Source organism: Macrotis lagotis, chromosome 2, assembly GCF_037893015.1.
Source record: "Macrotis lagotis isolate mMagLag1 chromosome 2, bilby.v1.9.chrom.fasta, whole genome shotgun sequence".
NCBI lineage: Eukaryota > Metazoa > Chordata > Mammalia > Peramelemorphia > Peramelidae > Macrotis > Macrotis lagotis.
The window spans coordinates 334,393,767-334,410,115 of record NC_133659.1 but is presented as its reverse complement, the minus strand read 5'-3'; the positions used below and the strand labels follow the sequence as shown (position 1 = coordinate 334,410,115).

General features: G+C 47.6%; 2 protein-coding genes and 1 non-coding gene across 6 annotated transcripts in view; 1 reads left to right on the top strand and 2 right to left on the bottom strand.

Annotated features, from left to right (window-relative positions):
- Nucleotides 1-14,796, top strand: part of CYB5R3 (cytochrome b5 reductase 3) — a 40,301-nt gene extending 25,505 nt beyond the window's left edge. For 3 of the 4 annotated variants that reach the window (XM_074227093.1, XM_074227092.1, XM_074227094.1), the window contains exons 4-9: nt 746-852; nt 2,563-2,692; nt 6,215-6,298; nt 6,814-6,899; nt 12,972-13,071; nt 13,257-14,796. In XM_074227093.1, coding sequence (XP_074083194.1) covers nt 746-852; nt 2,563-2,692; nt 6,215-6,298; nt 6,814-6,899; nt 12,972-13,071; nt 13,257-13,429 — 680 coding nt within the window. In that variant the 3' untranslated portion in view covers nt 13,430-14,796. The remainder of the gene's footprint in view (nt 1-745; nt 853-2,562; nt 2,693-6,214; nt 6,299-6,813; nt 6,900-12,971; nt 13,072-13,256) is intronic. The other variant, XM_074227090.1, reaches the window with a different exon arrangement.
- On the bottom strand, nt 13,431-16,248 carry LOC141515482 (uncharacterized). Its single transcript, XM_074227089.1, has 2 exons — nt 16,079-16,248; nt 13,431-15,154 (listed from the first exon to the last, which is right to left on the bottom strand). The coding sequence occupies exons 1-2, from the start codon at nt 16,080-16,082 to the stop codon at nt 14,211-14,213; spliced, it is 948 nt and encodes a 315-aa protein (XP_074083190.1). The 5' UTR covers nt 16,083-16,248; the 3' UTR covers nt 13,431-14,210.
- Nucleotides 15,945-16,095, bottom strand: LOC141515808 (U12 minor spliceosomal RNA). The gene has a single exon (XR_012476545.1). It is a non-coding gene; the product is annotated as a U12 minor spliceosomal RNA (small nuclear RNA).
- Nucleotides 16,249-16,349: the final 101 nt, after the last annotated feature.

Genomic DNA, 16,349 nt, shown 5'->3' with positions numbered 1-16,349 from the left:
AAGGCCATCCAACCAAGCCACCAACCCATCACTGAAGTCTGGCAAAGTAGCGGACTTCCTCCTGGACATAGACAGGGAAGGAGTCTCTGAGACCTGCTAATCTCACAGACGGAGACCTCAGTTTTGAAAACTTAATTTATTTTTAGGCTAAATGTAAACAGCAAATCAAATGAACATGTTCATATATATAATAAAAAGGAAAATGTGGGTGGTTTCATCTCAGTGTGAGCTCCTGGTGACTCAGAAGGTTGAGGATGAATGTTTGGCCTGGGGACTTCCATTTTGGGTCCTGACTCCTGGGTGTCAACCACTGGGCTAAGACTATTGAGTAAGAAAAGGACTCCTGCTTCTCCTCCTCCTCCTCCTTTTCCTCTTGCTCCTCTTCCTCCTTCTCATTCCCTTCCTTCTCCCCATCCTCAATCAAGGCTTCTTATTCCAATCTCTTTGGGCTTGTTTCATCCTATTCCAATATGATTGGTTTCCTTTGTAACCTGTGGGATTTGATTTTATGCATTTTTCAACTTAGCCAACCAACCCAGTATCTCTGCCAAGAAAACCCCAAATAAGGGGTCACAACGAATCGGTCACAACTGAACCACAACAGATTTTGCCCCATGATTCTGACTTGGACAACACCATGAGCTTCCCCAGACTGATTGATCAAGGGTGGCCATGATACACACAATGGGAAGAATCTCTACCTAGAGAATACCAACCTGAAACCCTCGCCTCCTGTTTCCTCCAGGTCAGCATATTTACCTTTCCGCCCGTATCGATGGAAACCTGGTTATCCGGCCCTACACCCCAGTCTCCAGTGATGATGACAAAGGCTTTGTGGATCTGGTTATCAAGGTGAGCTCCACCTCTCCCAACAGTGCCAGGGGCCCCAGGAGGTGGCTGCTGGCAGCTAATATTTATTGGAAACCTGAACGTTTCCTCTGGGTCTTCCAGGAGTTATCACTTGTTACTTCTTTTTCCATCATTGGACTAGAGCCTATGTTAAACTTTTAGCTAGTGAATTCCAGTTATCACTTTGTAAACAAAACCACATCTTTTGGAATCTGTTGAATTTCTATCTCCTTCCCCAATTCCCCACATTGCCCCCTTGGCCAGGAGCTTACAGATTACTGTGACCCATCAAAACCTTTGGGAGACTTCATGCTGGCCAAGAGATGTTGAGAGATATTCTTTAGGTAAAATATGGATCTGTGGGGTTTGAGAGAGAAAACTGCTATGACTAGGGGGATGGTGGGGCCTTGATAATGATAGGAAAGCTAGGAAGTGGGAGGACTTTGGGGTGAGGACATTGGACATATTGAGTTTGAGATCACTGATGGACATCCCATTTGTGATGTCCAGTAAGCAGTTGGAGATACAAGATTGGCATTTAGGAGAGAGGTGAGGGCAGGATGGGTAGATTTGAAAATTACCGAGAGTGTGTAATTAAAACCTTAGGAGCTGATGGGACAATGTATGTGGAGGCGGAGAGGGAACAGTGAGGCTGGACCTTCTTGCCCTTTAGAATAGAGTCATCCTGGAGCATCAGACAGTGGCATATGCATATTTGGGGGATGCTCAGGAGGGCATTGTAGGAGATTGGAGAGAGTTCTGGGAGCACACTGGAATGGGGGATCTGAGCAAGAACCATTCTTTCCTTCCTGGTTAGGTAAGGCAACCAGAATGCGTATCTCCCCAACTCCCCCCAAAACCCTCTCCTAGAACTGGATGACTCAGTGCTGGAAGGGATCTTAGAGACCATCCAGGCCAATTCCCTTATTTTATAGATCAAGGAAATGAGCTTTAGGTGACACAAGTGGCACAAGACCAGCAGATTCAAACCTAGCTTCTCCAACTCTCAATTCAGGGCTCTCTCTCTCTCTCTCTCTCTCTTCTCTCTCTTCCTTATTCCCTAACCAGCCTGCCAAAGACTATGAAATCTGGACTTGAAGTAGGTACTTCTTTGGGGATACAAGTATCCTTGGGGAGCTTAATGTTGCTCTATGACCTTGAGTAAGTGACCCTCTTCTCTGGACCTAAGGATGGGAAGCCCTGAGGTACAATGGGAAAAACACTGGCCCTGAAGGCAGAAGACTTGAATTTAAGTCTTACCTCTATTGTTTACTGTCAGCTTTCCTCTCTTGATGCCTCAGTTTGCCCATCTGTAAAATATTGGACCTAAATGGGTTTTGAGGTCCCTTCCAGTTCTTTGCCTAGGATCTCTTGATTCCTAACCTATAGAATGAAAGGTTAATTTTATTGTTAAGGTTCCTCCCAGCTCTGACAATCAGTGATTTGGAATCTATTAAATTGTTATCATTCATTTCTATGGCGGTATTACTTAAGTGGTCAAGCTGCTTTCAAATAAGACTGCTCATTGAGGTCAGACGCTGGAGAAGGACTCAACTCGCAGGTGGTGGGAAGGGAAGAGATGGGTCACCGTTGATGAATGAGAAGGGTCAGCCCTGGAGGGAGGCCCAGGACAGCAGTGGCTCTCAGACCCAGACCGTAGGGGACTGCTGGCCTTGGAGTTTGACTTAAATAGGGAGGGGTGATGTTTTCTAGATTTACTTCAAAGACACGCATCCCAAGTTTCCTGCCGGTGGAAAGATGTCCCAGTATCTGGAGAGTCTGAAAATTGATGACACCATTGACTTCAGAGGCCCCAGTGGACTGCTGGTCTATCATGGAAAAGGTGAACTGGGTTTCAGTTTTTGCCATCTAGTGTTATCACATTACTTTGACTTCCAAATAATTTCTTCCCCTTTTACCTGTCCAATGAGTAACAAAGAATGTAATAAAGAATGAGGGGGAAAAAAAAACAAAGGAAAAACAAGGTAGTAGATTAAAACTAACCCTCTTAAGGATTGAGTCTGACAGGATATACAACATTCCACATCCATATTTCTCCACTTTTACAAAGAAGGGAGGGAAGTCCATTTTCTTTGCTCTTTTAAATATTTTTATTTTCAGATGACACTCTACCTATTCTACAGCCCACTCTCTTGCAATTGAGAACACAAGAAAAACAAAATCTTTATTTTAAATATATATACATATATATATATATATATGTACACACACACACACACACACACGCACACACACACATAATAAATTTCCTGTTGGTAACTTCCAAAAAAACATGCTTTCATCTGCACTCTGGATCTATCACTTCTATATTAGGAGTTGGGTAGCATGTTTCATCATCAATTCTGGAATCATGGTTGGTCATTGTGTTTATGAGAGTTAAGTTCTTCAGAGTCTTTGTTTATCTTTTGTTGTTGTATACATTATTCTCTCCTGGTTCTCACTTCATTTTGCATCAGGTCATATAACTCTTCCCAGGTGTTTCCTGCTTATCATTTCTTTCATTCATATGCCATAAATTGTCCAGCTATTTATTCTTCAATTGATGGCCCCCCCCCTTTAGTTTCCAGTTCTTTCCCACTGTAAACAATACCACCATAAATTTTTTGAACATGTGGGCCCTTGCTTTCCCTAATAGGGAGTGGTATCCTTCCTGCACCACACAAGGTTTAGTAATTTCTGGGCTATAGTTCCAAATTGCTTTCTAAAATGACTGAACCAGTTCATAAAACCCAACAACATTGCATTAATATAGCTGTTTTCCTATAATCTCTCCAGAATATGTCATTTTCTTTTTTTGTCAGTTTTGATAATCCAATGAGTATGAAGTTTAACCTCAGAGTTATGTTAATTTACATTTCTCTAATTACTAGCAATTTGAATAAATTTTTTTCTTACATGACTAGTAATGACTTGGATTTCTTTCTATGAAAACAATTTGTTCTTTCCCTTTTATATCTTCCTGCTAGATTTTTATTGTCAAGATATAGAAATGCTAATGATTTATATGGCTTTATTTTATATCCTGCAATTTTGCAAAAGATTTTAATTGTTTCAATTAGTTTTGTAGTTCACTCTCTAGGATTCTTTAGTAAATGGCTCTTATTAGTTTGAAGCAGTTTCTTATATATCTTAGAAATGAGATCTTTTTTTTCAGAAAATATTTGCTGCCAATATTTTTCCCATTTGCCTGTTTAGCTTCTCAATTTAGCTGCATTGGTTTTATTTGTAAAAACAAATCAAAATTAAAACTTTTGAATTTTATGTAATCAAAAGTATCCATTTTACCAGCTGTGGTCTTCTCTATCTCTTGATTGGGCACTAACTCTTTCCCTATTAATAGATCTAATAGGTATTTTTTTCCTTGCTCCTGCAATTTGTTTATGCCACTCATTTGGCACTTATTTTAGCATATGATGTGAAGTTTAGGATAGACTTGGTTTCTGCCAGACTACTTTCCATTTTTCCTAACAGTTTTTGAAGAGTAGTGAGTTTTTTCTGCAATATCTGGGAACTTTGGGTTTATCAGTCACAAAACTATGGGGCTTATTTGCTTCTATTTGTTTTTTATCTAATCTTCTGCAGATCAATCTCTTTATTTAAACCCTACCTAATTATTTTTGTAATTGTTTTTTTCATTCATTTCCTTTTGTTCCTCCAGATGAATTTTGTTATAATTTTATAAAATAATCCATTAAAAATTTGATTGATAGGAAAAATAAAATAATTTAGGAAATATATCACTTTTATTCTATTATTGGCTTGGCCCACCCACAATCAAAATTTATCCAATTATTCTCTCTTATTTTTTTGTGTAAAAAATCTTATGTTCCTATGGTTCCTGTGTTAGTCTTAGAAGGCAGAATTTCAAAAAGTTATTTTAAATTTCTCACTCTATTTCTTCTTGCTGGATTTTATTGATAATATACTTTCTGTGGATGATTTGTGTGGATTTGCTTTATACTCTACAACTTTGCTGGAGTTGGTCATTGTTTCAGCTAGCTCTCCAGTTAACCCTTTCAATCATTATCATTGGCCATAAGCAATCATTTTATTTCTTCTTTGATTCTGCTTATTCTCTCAATTTCTTTTTTGTCATCTTATTGTTTCAAGTAACTTTTTTGGCCCTTCAGTGAATGGGAATATTGATGGTGGACATGCCTGTTAACACCTGATCTTATTGGGGTTGGGGGGAATCTCTCTAGTTTATTGCCAAGACAGATAAGACTGGCTCTTACTATTAGATGGATTTTACTTTATATATTAAGGACATAATCATTTATCCTATGGTTTCAAGGTTTTGTTTCAGTAGGAATGGGTTGTTAGATCTTGTGGAAAATTTTCTCTGCAGGGCGGCTAGGTGGCGCAGTGGATAGAGCACCAGCCCTGGAGTCCGGAGAACCTGAGTTTAAAATCCGGCCTGAGACACTTAATAATTACCTAGCTGTGTGGCCCTGGACAAGCCACTTAACCCCATTTGCCTTGCAAAAAAAAACTAAAAAAAATTTTTTTTTCTCTGCATCTATTGATAAAATTGATTTCATATTGTATAGGATTCTTCCTGAGTTCAAATATGACCTCACACATTTACTTGACCCTGGGCAAGTCACATGCCTGCTTGCCTCAGTTTCCTCATCTGTAAAATGAGCTGGGAAAGGAAATGGCAAATCATTCCAATAGCTTTTCCAGAAAAAAAAAAATGGAACCCAAAACCCAGATGGGATCAAGAAGAGTCCAACACAACCAAAGCAGCTGAACAACAACAAAAACGAAAACATCACTTGACGTTTTGTTTTGAATATTGTCAGATGTGTTTCTAGTTTCCTAAAGATTGAAGCAATCCTGCATTTGGGGTGTAAATCCCCCCTGGCCAAGGTGTCTGATCTAAGTCATGTGATGCTGTCATCTTAGAAGGACATTTTTTCCATCTCTTCTTCAAGGCTAGGCATCTATGATCATTTTACTTATGTAGTCTTTGGTTTCACTTTTTTTTTAATTCAGAAAAGGTGAATTATTCATTAAAACAGGATCCTAGTTCTCTGCCATAGCTCTTCAGCAGTCACCAAGAACTTTCAGATCATGCTTCACCTGAGACATGGCTGAGCAAACCCTTTCATAGAGCTGAATTTAAATCCTCATGGGGGTGAAGGATGTTGGGTCAATCCCTTTCCCCGTCTGGATATTAAATGTGGAGACCGGAGTAAATTATGGCCGACGTCCTGGTTCCAGTTCAGGTTTTTCATAAGGGTATATTTTTGCTTCCTGTGTCGGCTTCTCTGTGTAGGAGGTTATGCTTTTGAAGCTCTCTTGGTCCCACTTTGTTTCATATAATGGAACTGTCTTCCAGGGAAGTTTGCCATCCGTCCGGACAAGAAGTCAGAGCCCGCCATCAAGATAGTGAAATCAGTGGGCATGATTGCAGGGGGAACAGGTGAGTGAGGAGGATTCTTTGGGCCTGTAGATCTCCACTTCCCATTCCCACCATCTCGAACCTGGGTTCCCTGGGGTGACAGTGCTTTTCCCAGCCATCATATTGGATCACCCAGAGCCTGATGGTTTAGATAAACAATCCCTTTAATAAAAATGGCCAACAGCCTTCCAGTAAAAGGTAAGCCCCAAGGTTGTAATAAGCAGTCCAAGGAAGTGAGCCGTTGACAAGGAGGTTCGCTGGGGTCTCTTCTGCTAAAAGCTCTAAAATTGTTCCTATCTGCTTGCCCAACGGGTCCCCAACCTGAGTCCTAGGCAGTTCACCTGAGGGCCAAGTGAACTCCAGTTGTCTTGGGTCTGCTTCACAGAGGCTCATGGTTGGACACAATAGTGTGAAAGGTTCTTTTGCACCTGTCCTCCACCTATCTATCCCAGTCCAAAGCAGGAGGGGAGGGTGAAGGCTGGGGATACACACATATACACACACACACACACACACACGTACTGGTTTTCTTCCAGGTATCACCCCAATGCTGCAGATAATCCGTGCCATCATGAAGGACCCTGATGATCATACTGTCTGCCACCTGCTCTTTGCCAATCAGGTCAGTCCTGGCCCCTGGGTCTCTGACATGCTCTAGACTGAGGGCTCGCATATATGCTCGCATGTGGTAGACCCAGTGTCCCGATTTGGAATTGGCCACCCCTCCCAGGCCCCATCCTAGGGGAAGCTTTCTGGGATCTCTCCTCTCCTAAAACTGCCTTGGATCTCCTCATTTGCAGGTCATTATTTACCCACTTCAGGAGAATGGAGAGATAGAGTCCCTGTCCTGCTGCCCCCTCTCCCTTCCCTCCCATTGAGGCTTATTATCTTCATTTTACAGATGAGGAAACTGAGGCTCAAGAAGTGAAGGGACCTCTTGCCTGAAGGTCCCTTTCAGTTCTAGATCTGTGATTCTATCAATAACCTTGGACAAGTCACTTCTACTCCCTGGGCCTCAGTTTCTCCTTGTTGTATGATGTTCAGTAGTTTCTGACTCTTCATGATCCCATTGAGGGTTTTTTTTTTGTTTTTTGAAGTTTTTTCAAGGCAATGGGGTTAAGTGGCTTGCCCAAGGCCACACAGCTAGATCATTATTAAGTGTCTGAGGCCAGATTTGAACCCAGGTACTCCTGACTCCAGGGCTGGTGCTCTATCTACTGTGCCACCTAGTTGCCCCCATTAAGAGTTTTTTTTTTTTTAGGTTTTTGCAAGGCAGTGGGGTTAAGTGGCTTGCCCAAGGCCACACAGCTAGGTAATTATTAAGTGTCTGAGACCGGATTTGAACCCAGGTACTCCTGACTCCAAGGCTGGTGCTTTATCCACTACGCCACCTAGCCACCCCATTCATTAAGGGTTTTTTTGATAGATGCTAGAATGGTTTGCCATTTCCTTCTCCATCTTATTTTACAACTGAGAAAACTAAGGCAAATAGAGTAAAGTGACTTATCCAGGGTCACACAGCTAATAAGTGTCTGAGACTGAATTTGAATTCATGAAGATGAGTCTCCCTGATGCCAGGCCTTTTGGTGCCCCGAGCTGCCCTTCTATATGAGAGATAACTCCTCAAGGTCCCTTCGGTTCGTGGACCTGGATCCCATGATCTGACTCTCAGGGCATTCTCTTTTCATTTTTTTTTCCTTCTCCCAGATTGATTTGTTTGTGGGGGGGATCATACAAAAGAGGCTCTTGCTTCCTTTCATTCTTACTTGCCTTAAGCACGGAGAAAACCTGAGGGTCTTCCCCTTTCTACAAAACTTTTTCTTTTTTATAGGTGGTTCTTCTTGGCCTCTTTGCCTCATCTCTCTCTTACCTAACCTTAATCACCGAACAGGTGTTGCCTCAGACAAACTGAGACCTGGGAAAGACCTTGGTTTTAAAGGCCAAGGTCTGCATCTAAGACCATCTCAAGTTGTCCTGATCCCTCTCGGACCACTGAACCCAGATGGCTCTGGAGGAGAAAGTGAGGTGGTGACGGCATAGCTCCCCCTCACTTAAATCCAGTTCACCTGCTTGTCCTAGCATCACCTCCCTGATGTCATGTCTTTGAGAACAAAGAACAAACAACAATCGCAGCCTTCTCCCCTCTCTCCCTTGTCAGCTTCTAGTCCATGAGTCGGGGCCTTCCCAGGGACGTTTGTTCTTGTTAACAAATCATGTGCTGCTTTGGCTTTTCTCTCCACTGCACTCTTATCTGAGGGATTTTAGAGGCTCCTGGTGGGAGCTCATCTTTGACCTGAAGCCCCTCTGGAGACCCTTGACTTTGGGGGTGGTCTTGTATGACTTGCGTGACCCACTGACTCAAAGGGTCTCAGGGGAAGGGAAGCCTTGGATGACATCCAGTCTGGGCTTCCACTTTGGGAAGATTCTCCATTAGAGCTTTGGTTAAGGGGCAGGGCATGTGCATAACTAACCTTAGAAGGGTTCACCTATTCAGCAGGGAACTGTGGTGGTAAAGACCTTGGCACAAGGTCGGAGTTTGAAGTTCCCCTTTGACACTAGTTGACTTGGACAAATGGACAAATCATGGAAATGATCTGGGTCTCAGTTTCCTCCTCTAAAGTGGAAGGCTTGCCCTGGAATGGCCCTTATGATCAAGATTTGTACACCTGTAATCATGAGCTGGGCAAGTGGGATTTCCACAGGATTTGGAGCTAAAGGACCTTGGGTTCAAATCCCACCTACTAGCACTGTGACTATGTGAGAGGATAAGCTGAGGCCAGTTTCTTCCACCTACTCTCCCCAAAGGCTCTTAGATGATCTCAAAGGTTCCTTCTAGTTCTGACTCCTAGGGTATCAGTTCTCTTAAGGATTTTTGTTCAGTTTTTGTTTAGTCTTCTTGTGGGTGACACCGCCCAGGCTCTCTGAAGAATAACCTGTATTGTTCTCTGTTGGCTTATTCATTGTGATACCACATTCCAGACTGGGGCAGCTGGACCCCAGAGGTTGCCACTGTGATCAGAACAAGGGCACCAGATTCTTTTTCTTTCTCTGTTTATGAAAAAAAAAACTAGAGGTATGAGACACCCTATTCACACTAAGATCCCTTCTTCTCTTATCCAGTATATAAAGGAGGTCTTGTCTCTATCTTTGCTTAGTTCCTCCCTTTCTTCCTCCATTCCTCCCTTTCTCCTTTTCTTCTTCCTTCCTTTGTGTTACTGGTTGGAACCTGAGGAAGTCACACAACCATGACTACTGGAAACTGTCACTCCATATTATTTAGCTTCATCTGGGTCCTTATTGGAGTCAGATAGTCCTTTTATTCCTCCCCATCTCAATCCTCACAAACTTCTTCCAAGCCTTCTCTTCCTCCTTTAGCCTCCTGCATTTCTCCCTTTCCCCTCTCCTGTCTCCTTCCTCCCTTTTTTAATTGATATTTTATTTTTCCAATTACATGTTATGAAAGTTTTTCAACATCCATCCATGTGCATATTTATGTTACCCAATTTTCTTCCCCCCTTCCCTAAGCCTAGCGACCATTATAAGTGTACATTTATCTCTAATATGTTCATATTAGTCACTTTCTGTATGAGGAATTAGGACTAAGGGAAAAGAAAGAAAACCAGAGGATAGGAAGGAAAAACGGAAGAGAAATTTTTAAAAAATGAACATAGTGTTCATTCAGATTCTGTGGTTTTTTGTTTTGTTTTTTTCTTTATCCAATGGCATTGTCCATAACAAGTCTCCCAGAGTTGTCCTAGATCTCTGAATTGCTGAGAGGAGCTGAGTCCATCATTACTGATCAGCTCACAGTGTTGTTGTTAATGTGTACCATGTTGTCCTGGTTCTGCTCCCTTCACTCAGCATCAGTTCCTGTAATTCATACCATGCTTCTCTAGAGTCTGACCATTCATGATTTTTTGTAGAATAGTACTGCATAATATTCATATACCATAACTTGTTCAACCCTTCCTCCCTTCCTCAACTGTCTATATTCACTTCTCCCCATCTCCTCCCTTTTATCCTCTTCTCGCCCCCCTTCAGTCTGGGTCCTGACCTCCTCATTCAACTGATACTGCCCTCTTCAAAGTTCAGAGATCTCTCAAGTGGAAAATCCATTCTTTTCATCTTTCACAATCAGAGGTTCCTTTGATGCTGTTGAGTACCTGCTCTCCTTGATAGGTTTTGGGGATACTGCTTTCTCCTCATTCTCCTCTTAGCTGTCTGGTTGCTTCTTCTTGGTCTTCTTTGCTGGAGCTTCATCCATATCATGCTTTCTAGTTATAGGAGTCCCCAAAGCTCTGGCCTGAATACTCTTTCTCTCTTTCAGGGGTCACAGCCTCCATGGGTTTCATTATTCTCTCCTTGCAAATGACTCCCAGAGCTATATATTCATCTCCAGTCTGTCACTGCCTTTTGGACATTTTCATTTGGGTGATCCAGGGACATCATGTCCAAACTAAACTCATTTTTCTCCCCAAAACTTTTCCACTTCTATTGAGAGCAGTGTCATCCTTTTAGTGTCTTAGACTCTTAATCTTGGCATTCCCCTCCTGCCCATGAAGTTTGAGTTCACAACATAGAAACAAGTGTGTACAAACAGGATCAATGATCAGAAAAAATGTCCTCCTTTTGTGGGAGCTGTTAGGTGGTAGAACGGGCCACTTTGGGAAGTAGGGAGCTCCCCAACACTGGGGGTCTTCAGGCGAAGCCCATTTGACCACTTGTTGGATGTGCTGTAGAGGAGATCTTTGTTCAAGTTGACCTTGGAATAGATGCTTCATCCCTTGGGATTCAGAGATTCAAACCCTTGGATGACATCTGTCCTTGTCCCCTTGCAACCTGGGGCCCCAGAACAGTCCCAAACAAAGTCTTCTTTCAGCCTAAGGATAAAGCCTCCTCTTACCCATGAATGCTGCTGTGCCATGGAGACGTGGGAGCCTTGTCACTTTAGAATGCAGAGATTATGGGTTGGATCCCACAGAGAGCTCCCTCATGCAGCTGAGCCATTGAACTGCCCACCAGGGACCCAGATTCTATCCCTGCTGCTGCTTCTCTCTTGCCAACTGCTCCTGGGCAGGTGCCTGCTGCCTCTCCTTGGGCCTTGTTCTCCCCCCCCCCATCTGTAAAGTTAAGTCACTGGACAATGTGGCATGGGGGACAGAGTTGGTTAGTCCTGATTTCAAATCCTGCCTTAGACATCTATGATCTGTTGTGAACTTGGCAAATTCTTTAATCTGTCTTTTTCCTCCTCTGCAAAATGGAGGGGGGAGGCTAGTTTTATGAACTCTTGGGTCCTTACTGGCTGACTGCATGACTCAGTTATTTGGTTGGTTCCTGAAGACTCACAGGTGGGCACAGAGACCCACTCTGAGGAAAGGAAGAAGAATATCTGGGGAGGAAATAGAATTGTTCCTGGCCCTGGTTCCTTTCCTTGTGTCTATTTTGTAGCCCTACCTCAACTTGGAAATGGGTCCCCAGAGAGGATGGAGGCCGGTCTTTTCTTCTGTACTGGCTCCTGGCGGGGTTCACCTTGGTCCAGCCACCGTCACTGGTCGGGGCTCAAGTTTCCTGATCCAGAAACACAAACTCGTAGTCTCTGTGATCACTGAGCATTGCAGGGGTTGTTTGAGGGTCCGGTTCACTGGTCCTTTGAGGGGGTGGGCCATGACTGCAGATCACAGGCTGAGGGCAGAGGTGGCCCGAATTCAGGGCTCTTGGGCTTGAGGATCGTAAGCCCCCAGCTACCTGGAACCTAAGAGGTCATACTGTCTAAGTCCTTCATTTTACAGATGAGAAAACGGAGGCTAAAAGAAAGTGACTTGCCTATGGCCTCTACCTACCTGACTTCACCTATTCTAAGGCCCCTCCCAGTTCTAGGCTGTATGATCCTAGATCAGGTAGATGAGGCTATATGCCCATTTTTACAGATAGGGAAACTGAGGTGCAAATAAAGTCAGGGAAAGCACAGGATTGGAAACTGAGTTTTAATCTTAGCTGACAATTTCCTTACTCGGGTAAAAATCCCTTCCCTCTCTGTACTTCACAATTGTTTACATGTTTGTCCTATCCCCCCCCCCCAAAAAATAGAGTCAAACTCTGATGCCTAAGGTCCTTCCTGGCTTCTAAATCTGACTTTCCCACTGTCTAGAGCAGAGGAGAGCAGAGACCCCTTCCTCCCATCACCAGGACTTGATGTTGCCTCTGGGTGACCTTGGTGTCTCTCATCTTCCCTGGGACCATTTACGAATAGAAATGAATAGAGGGAACAAAACTATTGTGGGAAAATCTAGTTTTTTCTATCTGGGTGATTAGAGGAGGGTGTTTCTTTGCTTTATAAAATCCTCCTCTGACAAACTCCCTTTGACAAAGTGACTGCCTCCCTCTCTTTTTAATATAAGGAACTCCTATTATCTAATGTAATGTTCCAGATGACCCTCAGGTTCACTATGGTGGGGTGGGAAGAATCAGAGCTGTCCACTTCTAATGCATCACTGTCTCCCTGTGTGATAGGACTAGACCGCCCCCCCCATTTCATCAGGGTCCCCAGAGGACTTTCCTCATGATGGGCCTGGAAGAAGGGAAGCCTCAGGGGCAGTGGGAGTAGGGGGGATTACAAGGGGGAATGGGAACTCTGCCCTGGTCTCCCCTGCTTCCTGACTCTTTCCCCTGGGTGGGGGGGACTTCCCTCCTGCAGACAGAAAAGGACATTCTGCTCCGATCTGAGCTGGAGGAACTCAGGAACCAACACTCTGCCCGGTTCAAGCTCTGGTTCACCGTGGATAAAGCCCCTGAAGGTGAGGGGTGGGGGATGTGCTAGAGGGAGGGGGCCTGTCCCAGTGGTGGTGGGGAAGTCAAGGCCTCCTGGAGATGGCACATTTGAGCTGGGCCGTGAGGGATGGGCAAGATGTCGACAGGTGGGGCTGGGGAGGAAAAGGGAAACTGAGAACTCTCTTTCCTTTCTTCTCCCTTGACCCTTCAGATTGGGACTACAGCCAAGGGTTTGTGAATGAGGATATGATCCGGGAGCACATGCCTCCCCCTGAAGCCGAACCCCTAATCCTCATGTGTGGGCCGCCTCCCATGATTCAGTACGCCTGCATCCCCAACCTGGACAAAGTGGGATACTCCACGGACCTGCGTTTCTCTTTTTAGGGGGGGGGGGTGACCTGGGGGTCACATGATAGACGGGGAGCTGGTTTATGGGTACAAGGTCACCTCTATACATCTATATCCACATATTCACACGCACACATAAACCAATGGGCCCACATCAGCAGCCGGGAAGCAACACCCGACCATAGGTCTCTAGGCTGGCAGCCCTCCCCTCCTCCTAAAGCAGGCAGGCTTTCCCACCTTCCCCTCCCCTGCTGGGGGGGTGGGGTGACTCAATTCCATTCTTGTGCCCCGGGTGACAGTTTCCCAGGCGGGTGGTCCTGCATCACTCGGCTGGAACATTGTCACAGCTTTTCATAGTTCATGCTGCCCAAAAAGGCTGGAGTCTTTTCCTCTTGGTCTTGGAAGGTTTTCTATTTTTTTATTTTAATTTTTAATTTTTATTATTTCTTCTCCAATAAAGCCAGTTCCCATGGAAGAAAGGGCTTCTCAAAAGGAGGCGGCTCTAGCCACAGCTGGTCTGGGCTCCCCGGGGCCACATCCAGCCAAGGGCCCCACTACTACCCATGCTCAGGCTGGCAGAGTTTGCAAGTCATTGAGGCTTTTGAGGCAGATGGGGGCACGGTGGGGCCGGGCAGCGGGACCCAGTCTCCTGGGAAGTCACGACTGAGGAAGGCATTGTCACTGGGCTCTTCTTGGGGCCTCAGTGGTCTCCAGAGAAAAAGAAGGCAGGCTCCCTCCTGCAGGTGGTCTTGGTGGCAGCAGGGGGGGGGGGGGGCTTTGTTTGCTCCTCTGACTCAGAAGGGAGAGGGGAAAAAAGCTATTTGAGTCTGGGGAAACCGTCCTGGGGGAGCCTGAAACCTGGGGCCACAGCCAGGGTTGGGCCAGGAATGTTGGAAGAGGAAATATGGGCAAGAGGGTCTGGTTCCTCTGATACAGGGATAGAAGGGACCCTCGAGTGGCCAAGGGCTGTATGAGTGTGTGTGAGTGACAGAAACAAAGACACCCCCAGAGAGAGGAGAAATGAGGGGTGAGGGACTGAAGGAGACAGAGATGAAGAGAGAGCCAGGGACCTCCGCTTTTCCCCCTTCGGCGTGCTTAGCCAAGGTCCCAGCCAGCCCCCCTGCCCCGGCCCCTCTGATGGCAGTGCAGAAGGAAGCCCCGATCCAGCCCCCTCCCTCCCCGGGGAGTCTCCCTTCTCTCTCTCGGCAACCAGAGGTGCCGCCCCGGCCCAGGCGGGCCTCCTTGCCCAGCAGCCCCACGTCTGGCGGCACCCGTGAGGTTTGTTTTTCCTTCCCCTTCGGGAGGAGGCCGCCTTCTGCTCAGGGGCAACTTTTCCTCTGCCACATTGTTGCTTTGCAGATAGCAGTGCCCCTTGGCCGGGGTGGGTAGAGAGGTGCCCACGTAGACCCATGGGTAGAGGAGTGAATGACTGGGGGTCTGTGGGTGAGGGGGTGGGGTGGTCTAGTGTTGGGAAGGAGAGAGGGCTGCAAAGAGGACTGGAGAGAGAGAAGGGCCCGGAGAATGGGAAGGGTGGGCACGGAGCCCCTTTCTGCCTGTGGCCGGGGGTGCCCGCACGGTGCTGGGTGGGGCAGAGCTTGGGGCCGGCGTGACCTGTGGAAGGGACGTGTGGGTGCGGGCTCGCCACGCGCGGTTCCGCCCGGCTGCCAGGGGCATCCGAGGGCTCCCCGGGCGGGCTGCTGCCGGTGGTGCCTTTGTCCCGCTTCCCCTTCTGACAGCGGCTTCTTCCGGGCCCTGGTTCCTCTGGGCAGAAAACAGAATAAAACTCTGCTCAGCGTTGCCCGCCGCGGCTGGGTGCTTTGTCTTCCAACGAGTCGGCTTTCCTCCCGGGGCCCCGAGAGGCCGAGGCTGGTTCGGGGGCCTGGCACCGCGAAGGCCAGAGCCGCGGGGCGCCGCGGTGGGGGAGGCAGCCGGATGGCGCAGGTGAGGGGCGCCGGGGTGCAGGAACTTGGCCAGGGCCGCACGGCTGCTGTCTCAGCGCGGGCCCTCCTGCCTCCGGGGCCGGGGCTGCGCGGGCTGCGCCATGGAGCCATCTCATGGCTCCTGGTGAAGAAGCTGGGGCGCAGCCCGGCCTCGGGAGTCACTGAAGCGCACGGCCTGGCCCCCACTGGAGCCACACAGTGCCCCCGAGGCCGGCCCTGGGCGCCCCAAGGACGCGCCTGCCCGGCGCGGGGGGATGGGCACGGGCTGCGGGCAGCCCTTGCTCCGAGGCGGGGGCACCGGGCACTAGCCCGCCTCCGCCCATCCCGATGCCCCGCGGGCCCCAGCCGGCCCACCTCCCCCGAGTGTGCGCCAGCTTTCCCGACCGCGGCCGGAGGGCGGTCAGCGCGGACCCTCCCCAGGGGCACGGTGCCCCGCAGCCGGGCACATCGGAGCCCTCCGCGTCCGGGCGGGCCCGGGCTCCGTCCTTCACTCACTCACTCACTCACTCACTCACTCACTCACCCACTCACTCACTCATTCATTCATTCACAAGCCCCCCGCGGGGTGGCCCCGGGGCTGCGCCCCCATCTGTCCTTGGCAGCACACGGGACGGGCAGATCGCTTCGCCCGGGCATCCCGCTGAAGTAGGCGGATCACCGCGGGGGCAACCTGTACCCGCTCAAAAATTCCTCTCACATGCGTAGTGAGGATTCGGGCGTCACCCCGAATCGTTATTTTCCTTACTCATAAGTTTAAGGCATGGCGGGGCGGCGGCCGGGCCGCGGCCGGGAGCCGGCCCCACAGCCCTCACGCTTAGGGTGAGCCCGCTCGCGACCGCCCGCAGCGCCCCCGCGGCCGCCCGCCTCGGGTCGGGGCCCGGGCCCCGCCGTTACGCGGTGGGAAGCCTCCGGGAAGCGCGAAGGGAGGCCTTTAACGGTCCGCGTTCCCTATGCAAATCGCGAGCCGGCGGCGCGAGGCTTCATGGGAGGCGGCGCCCTGCGGCGGCGCCCGCCCC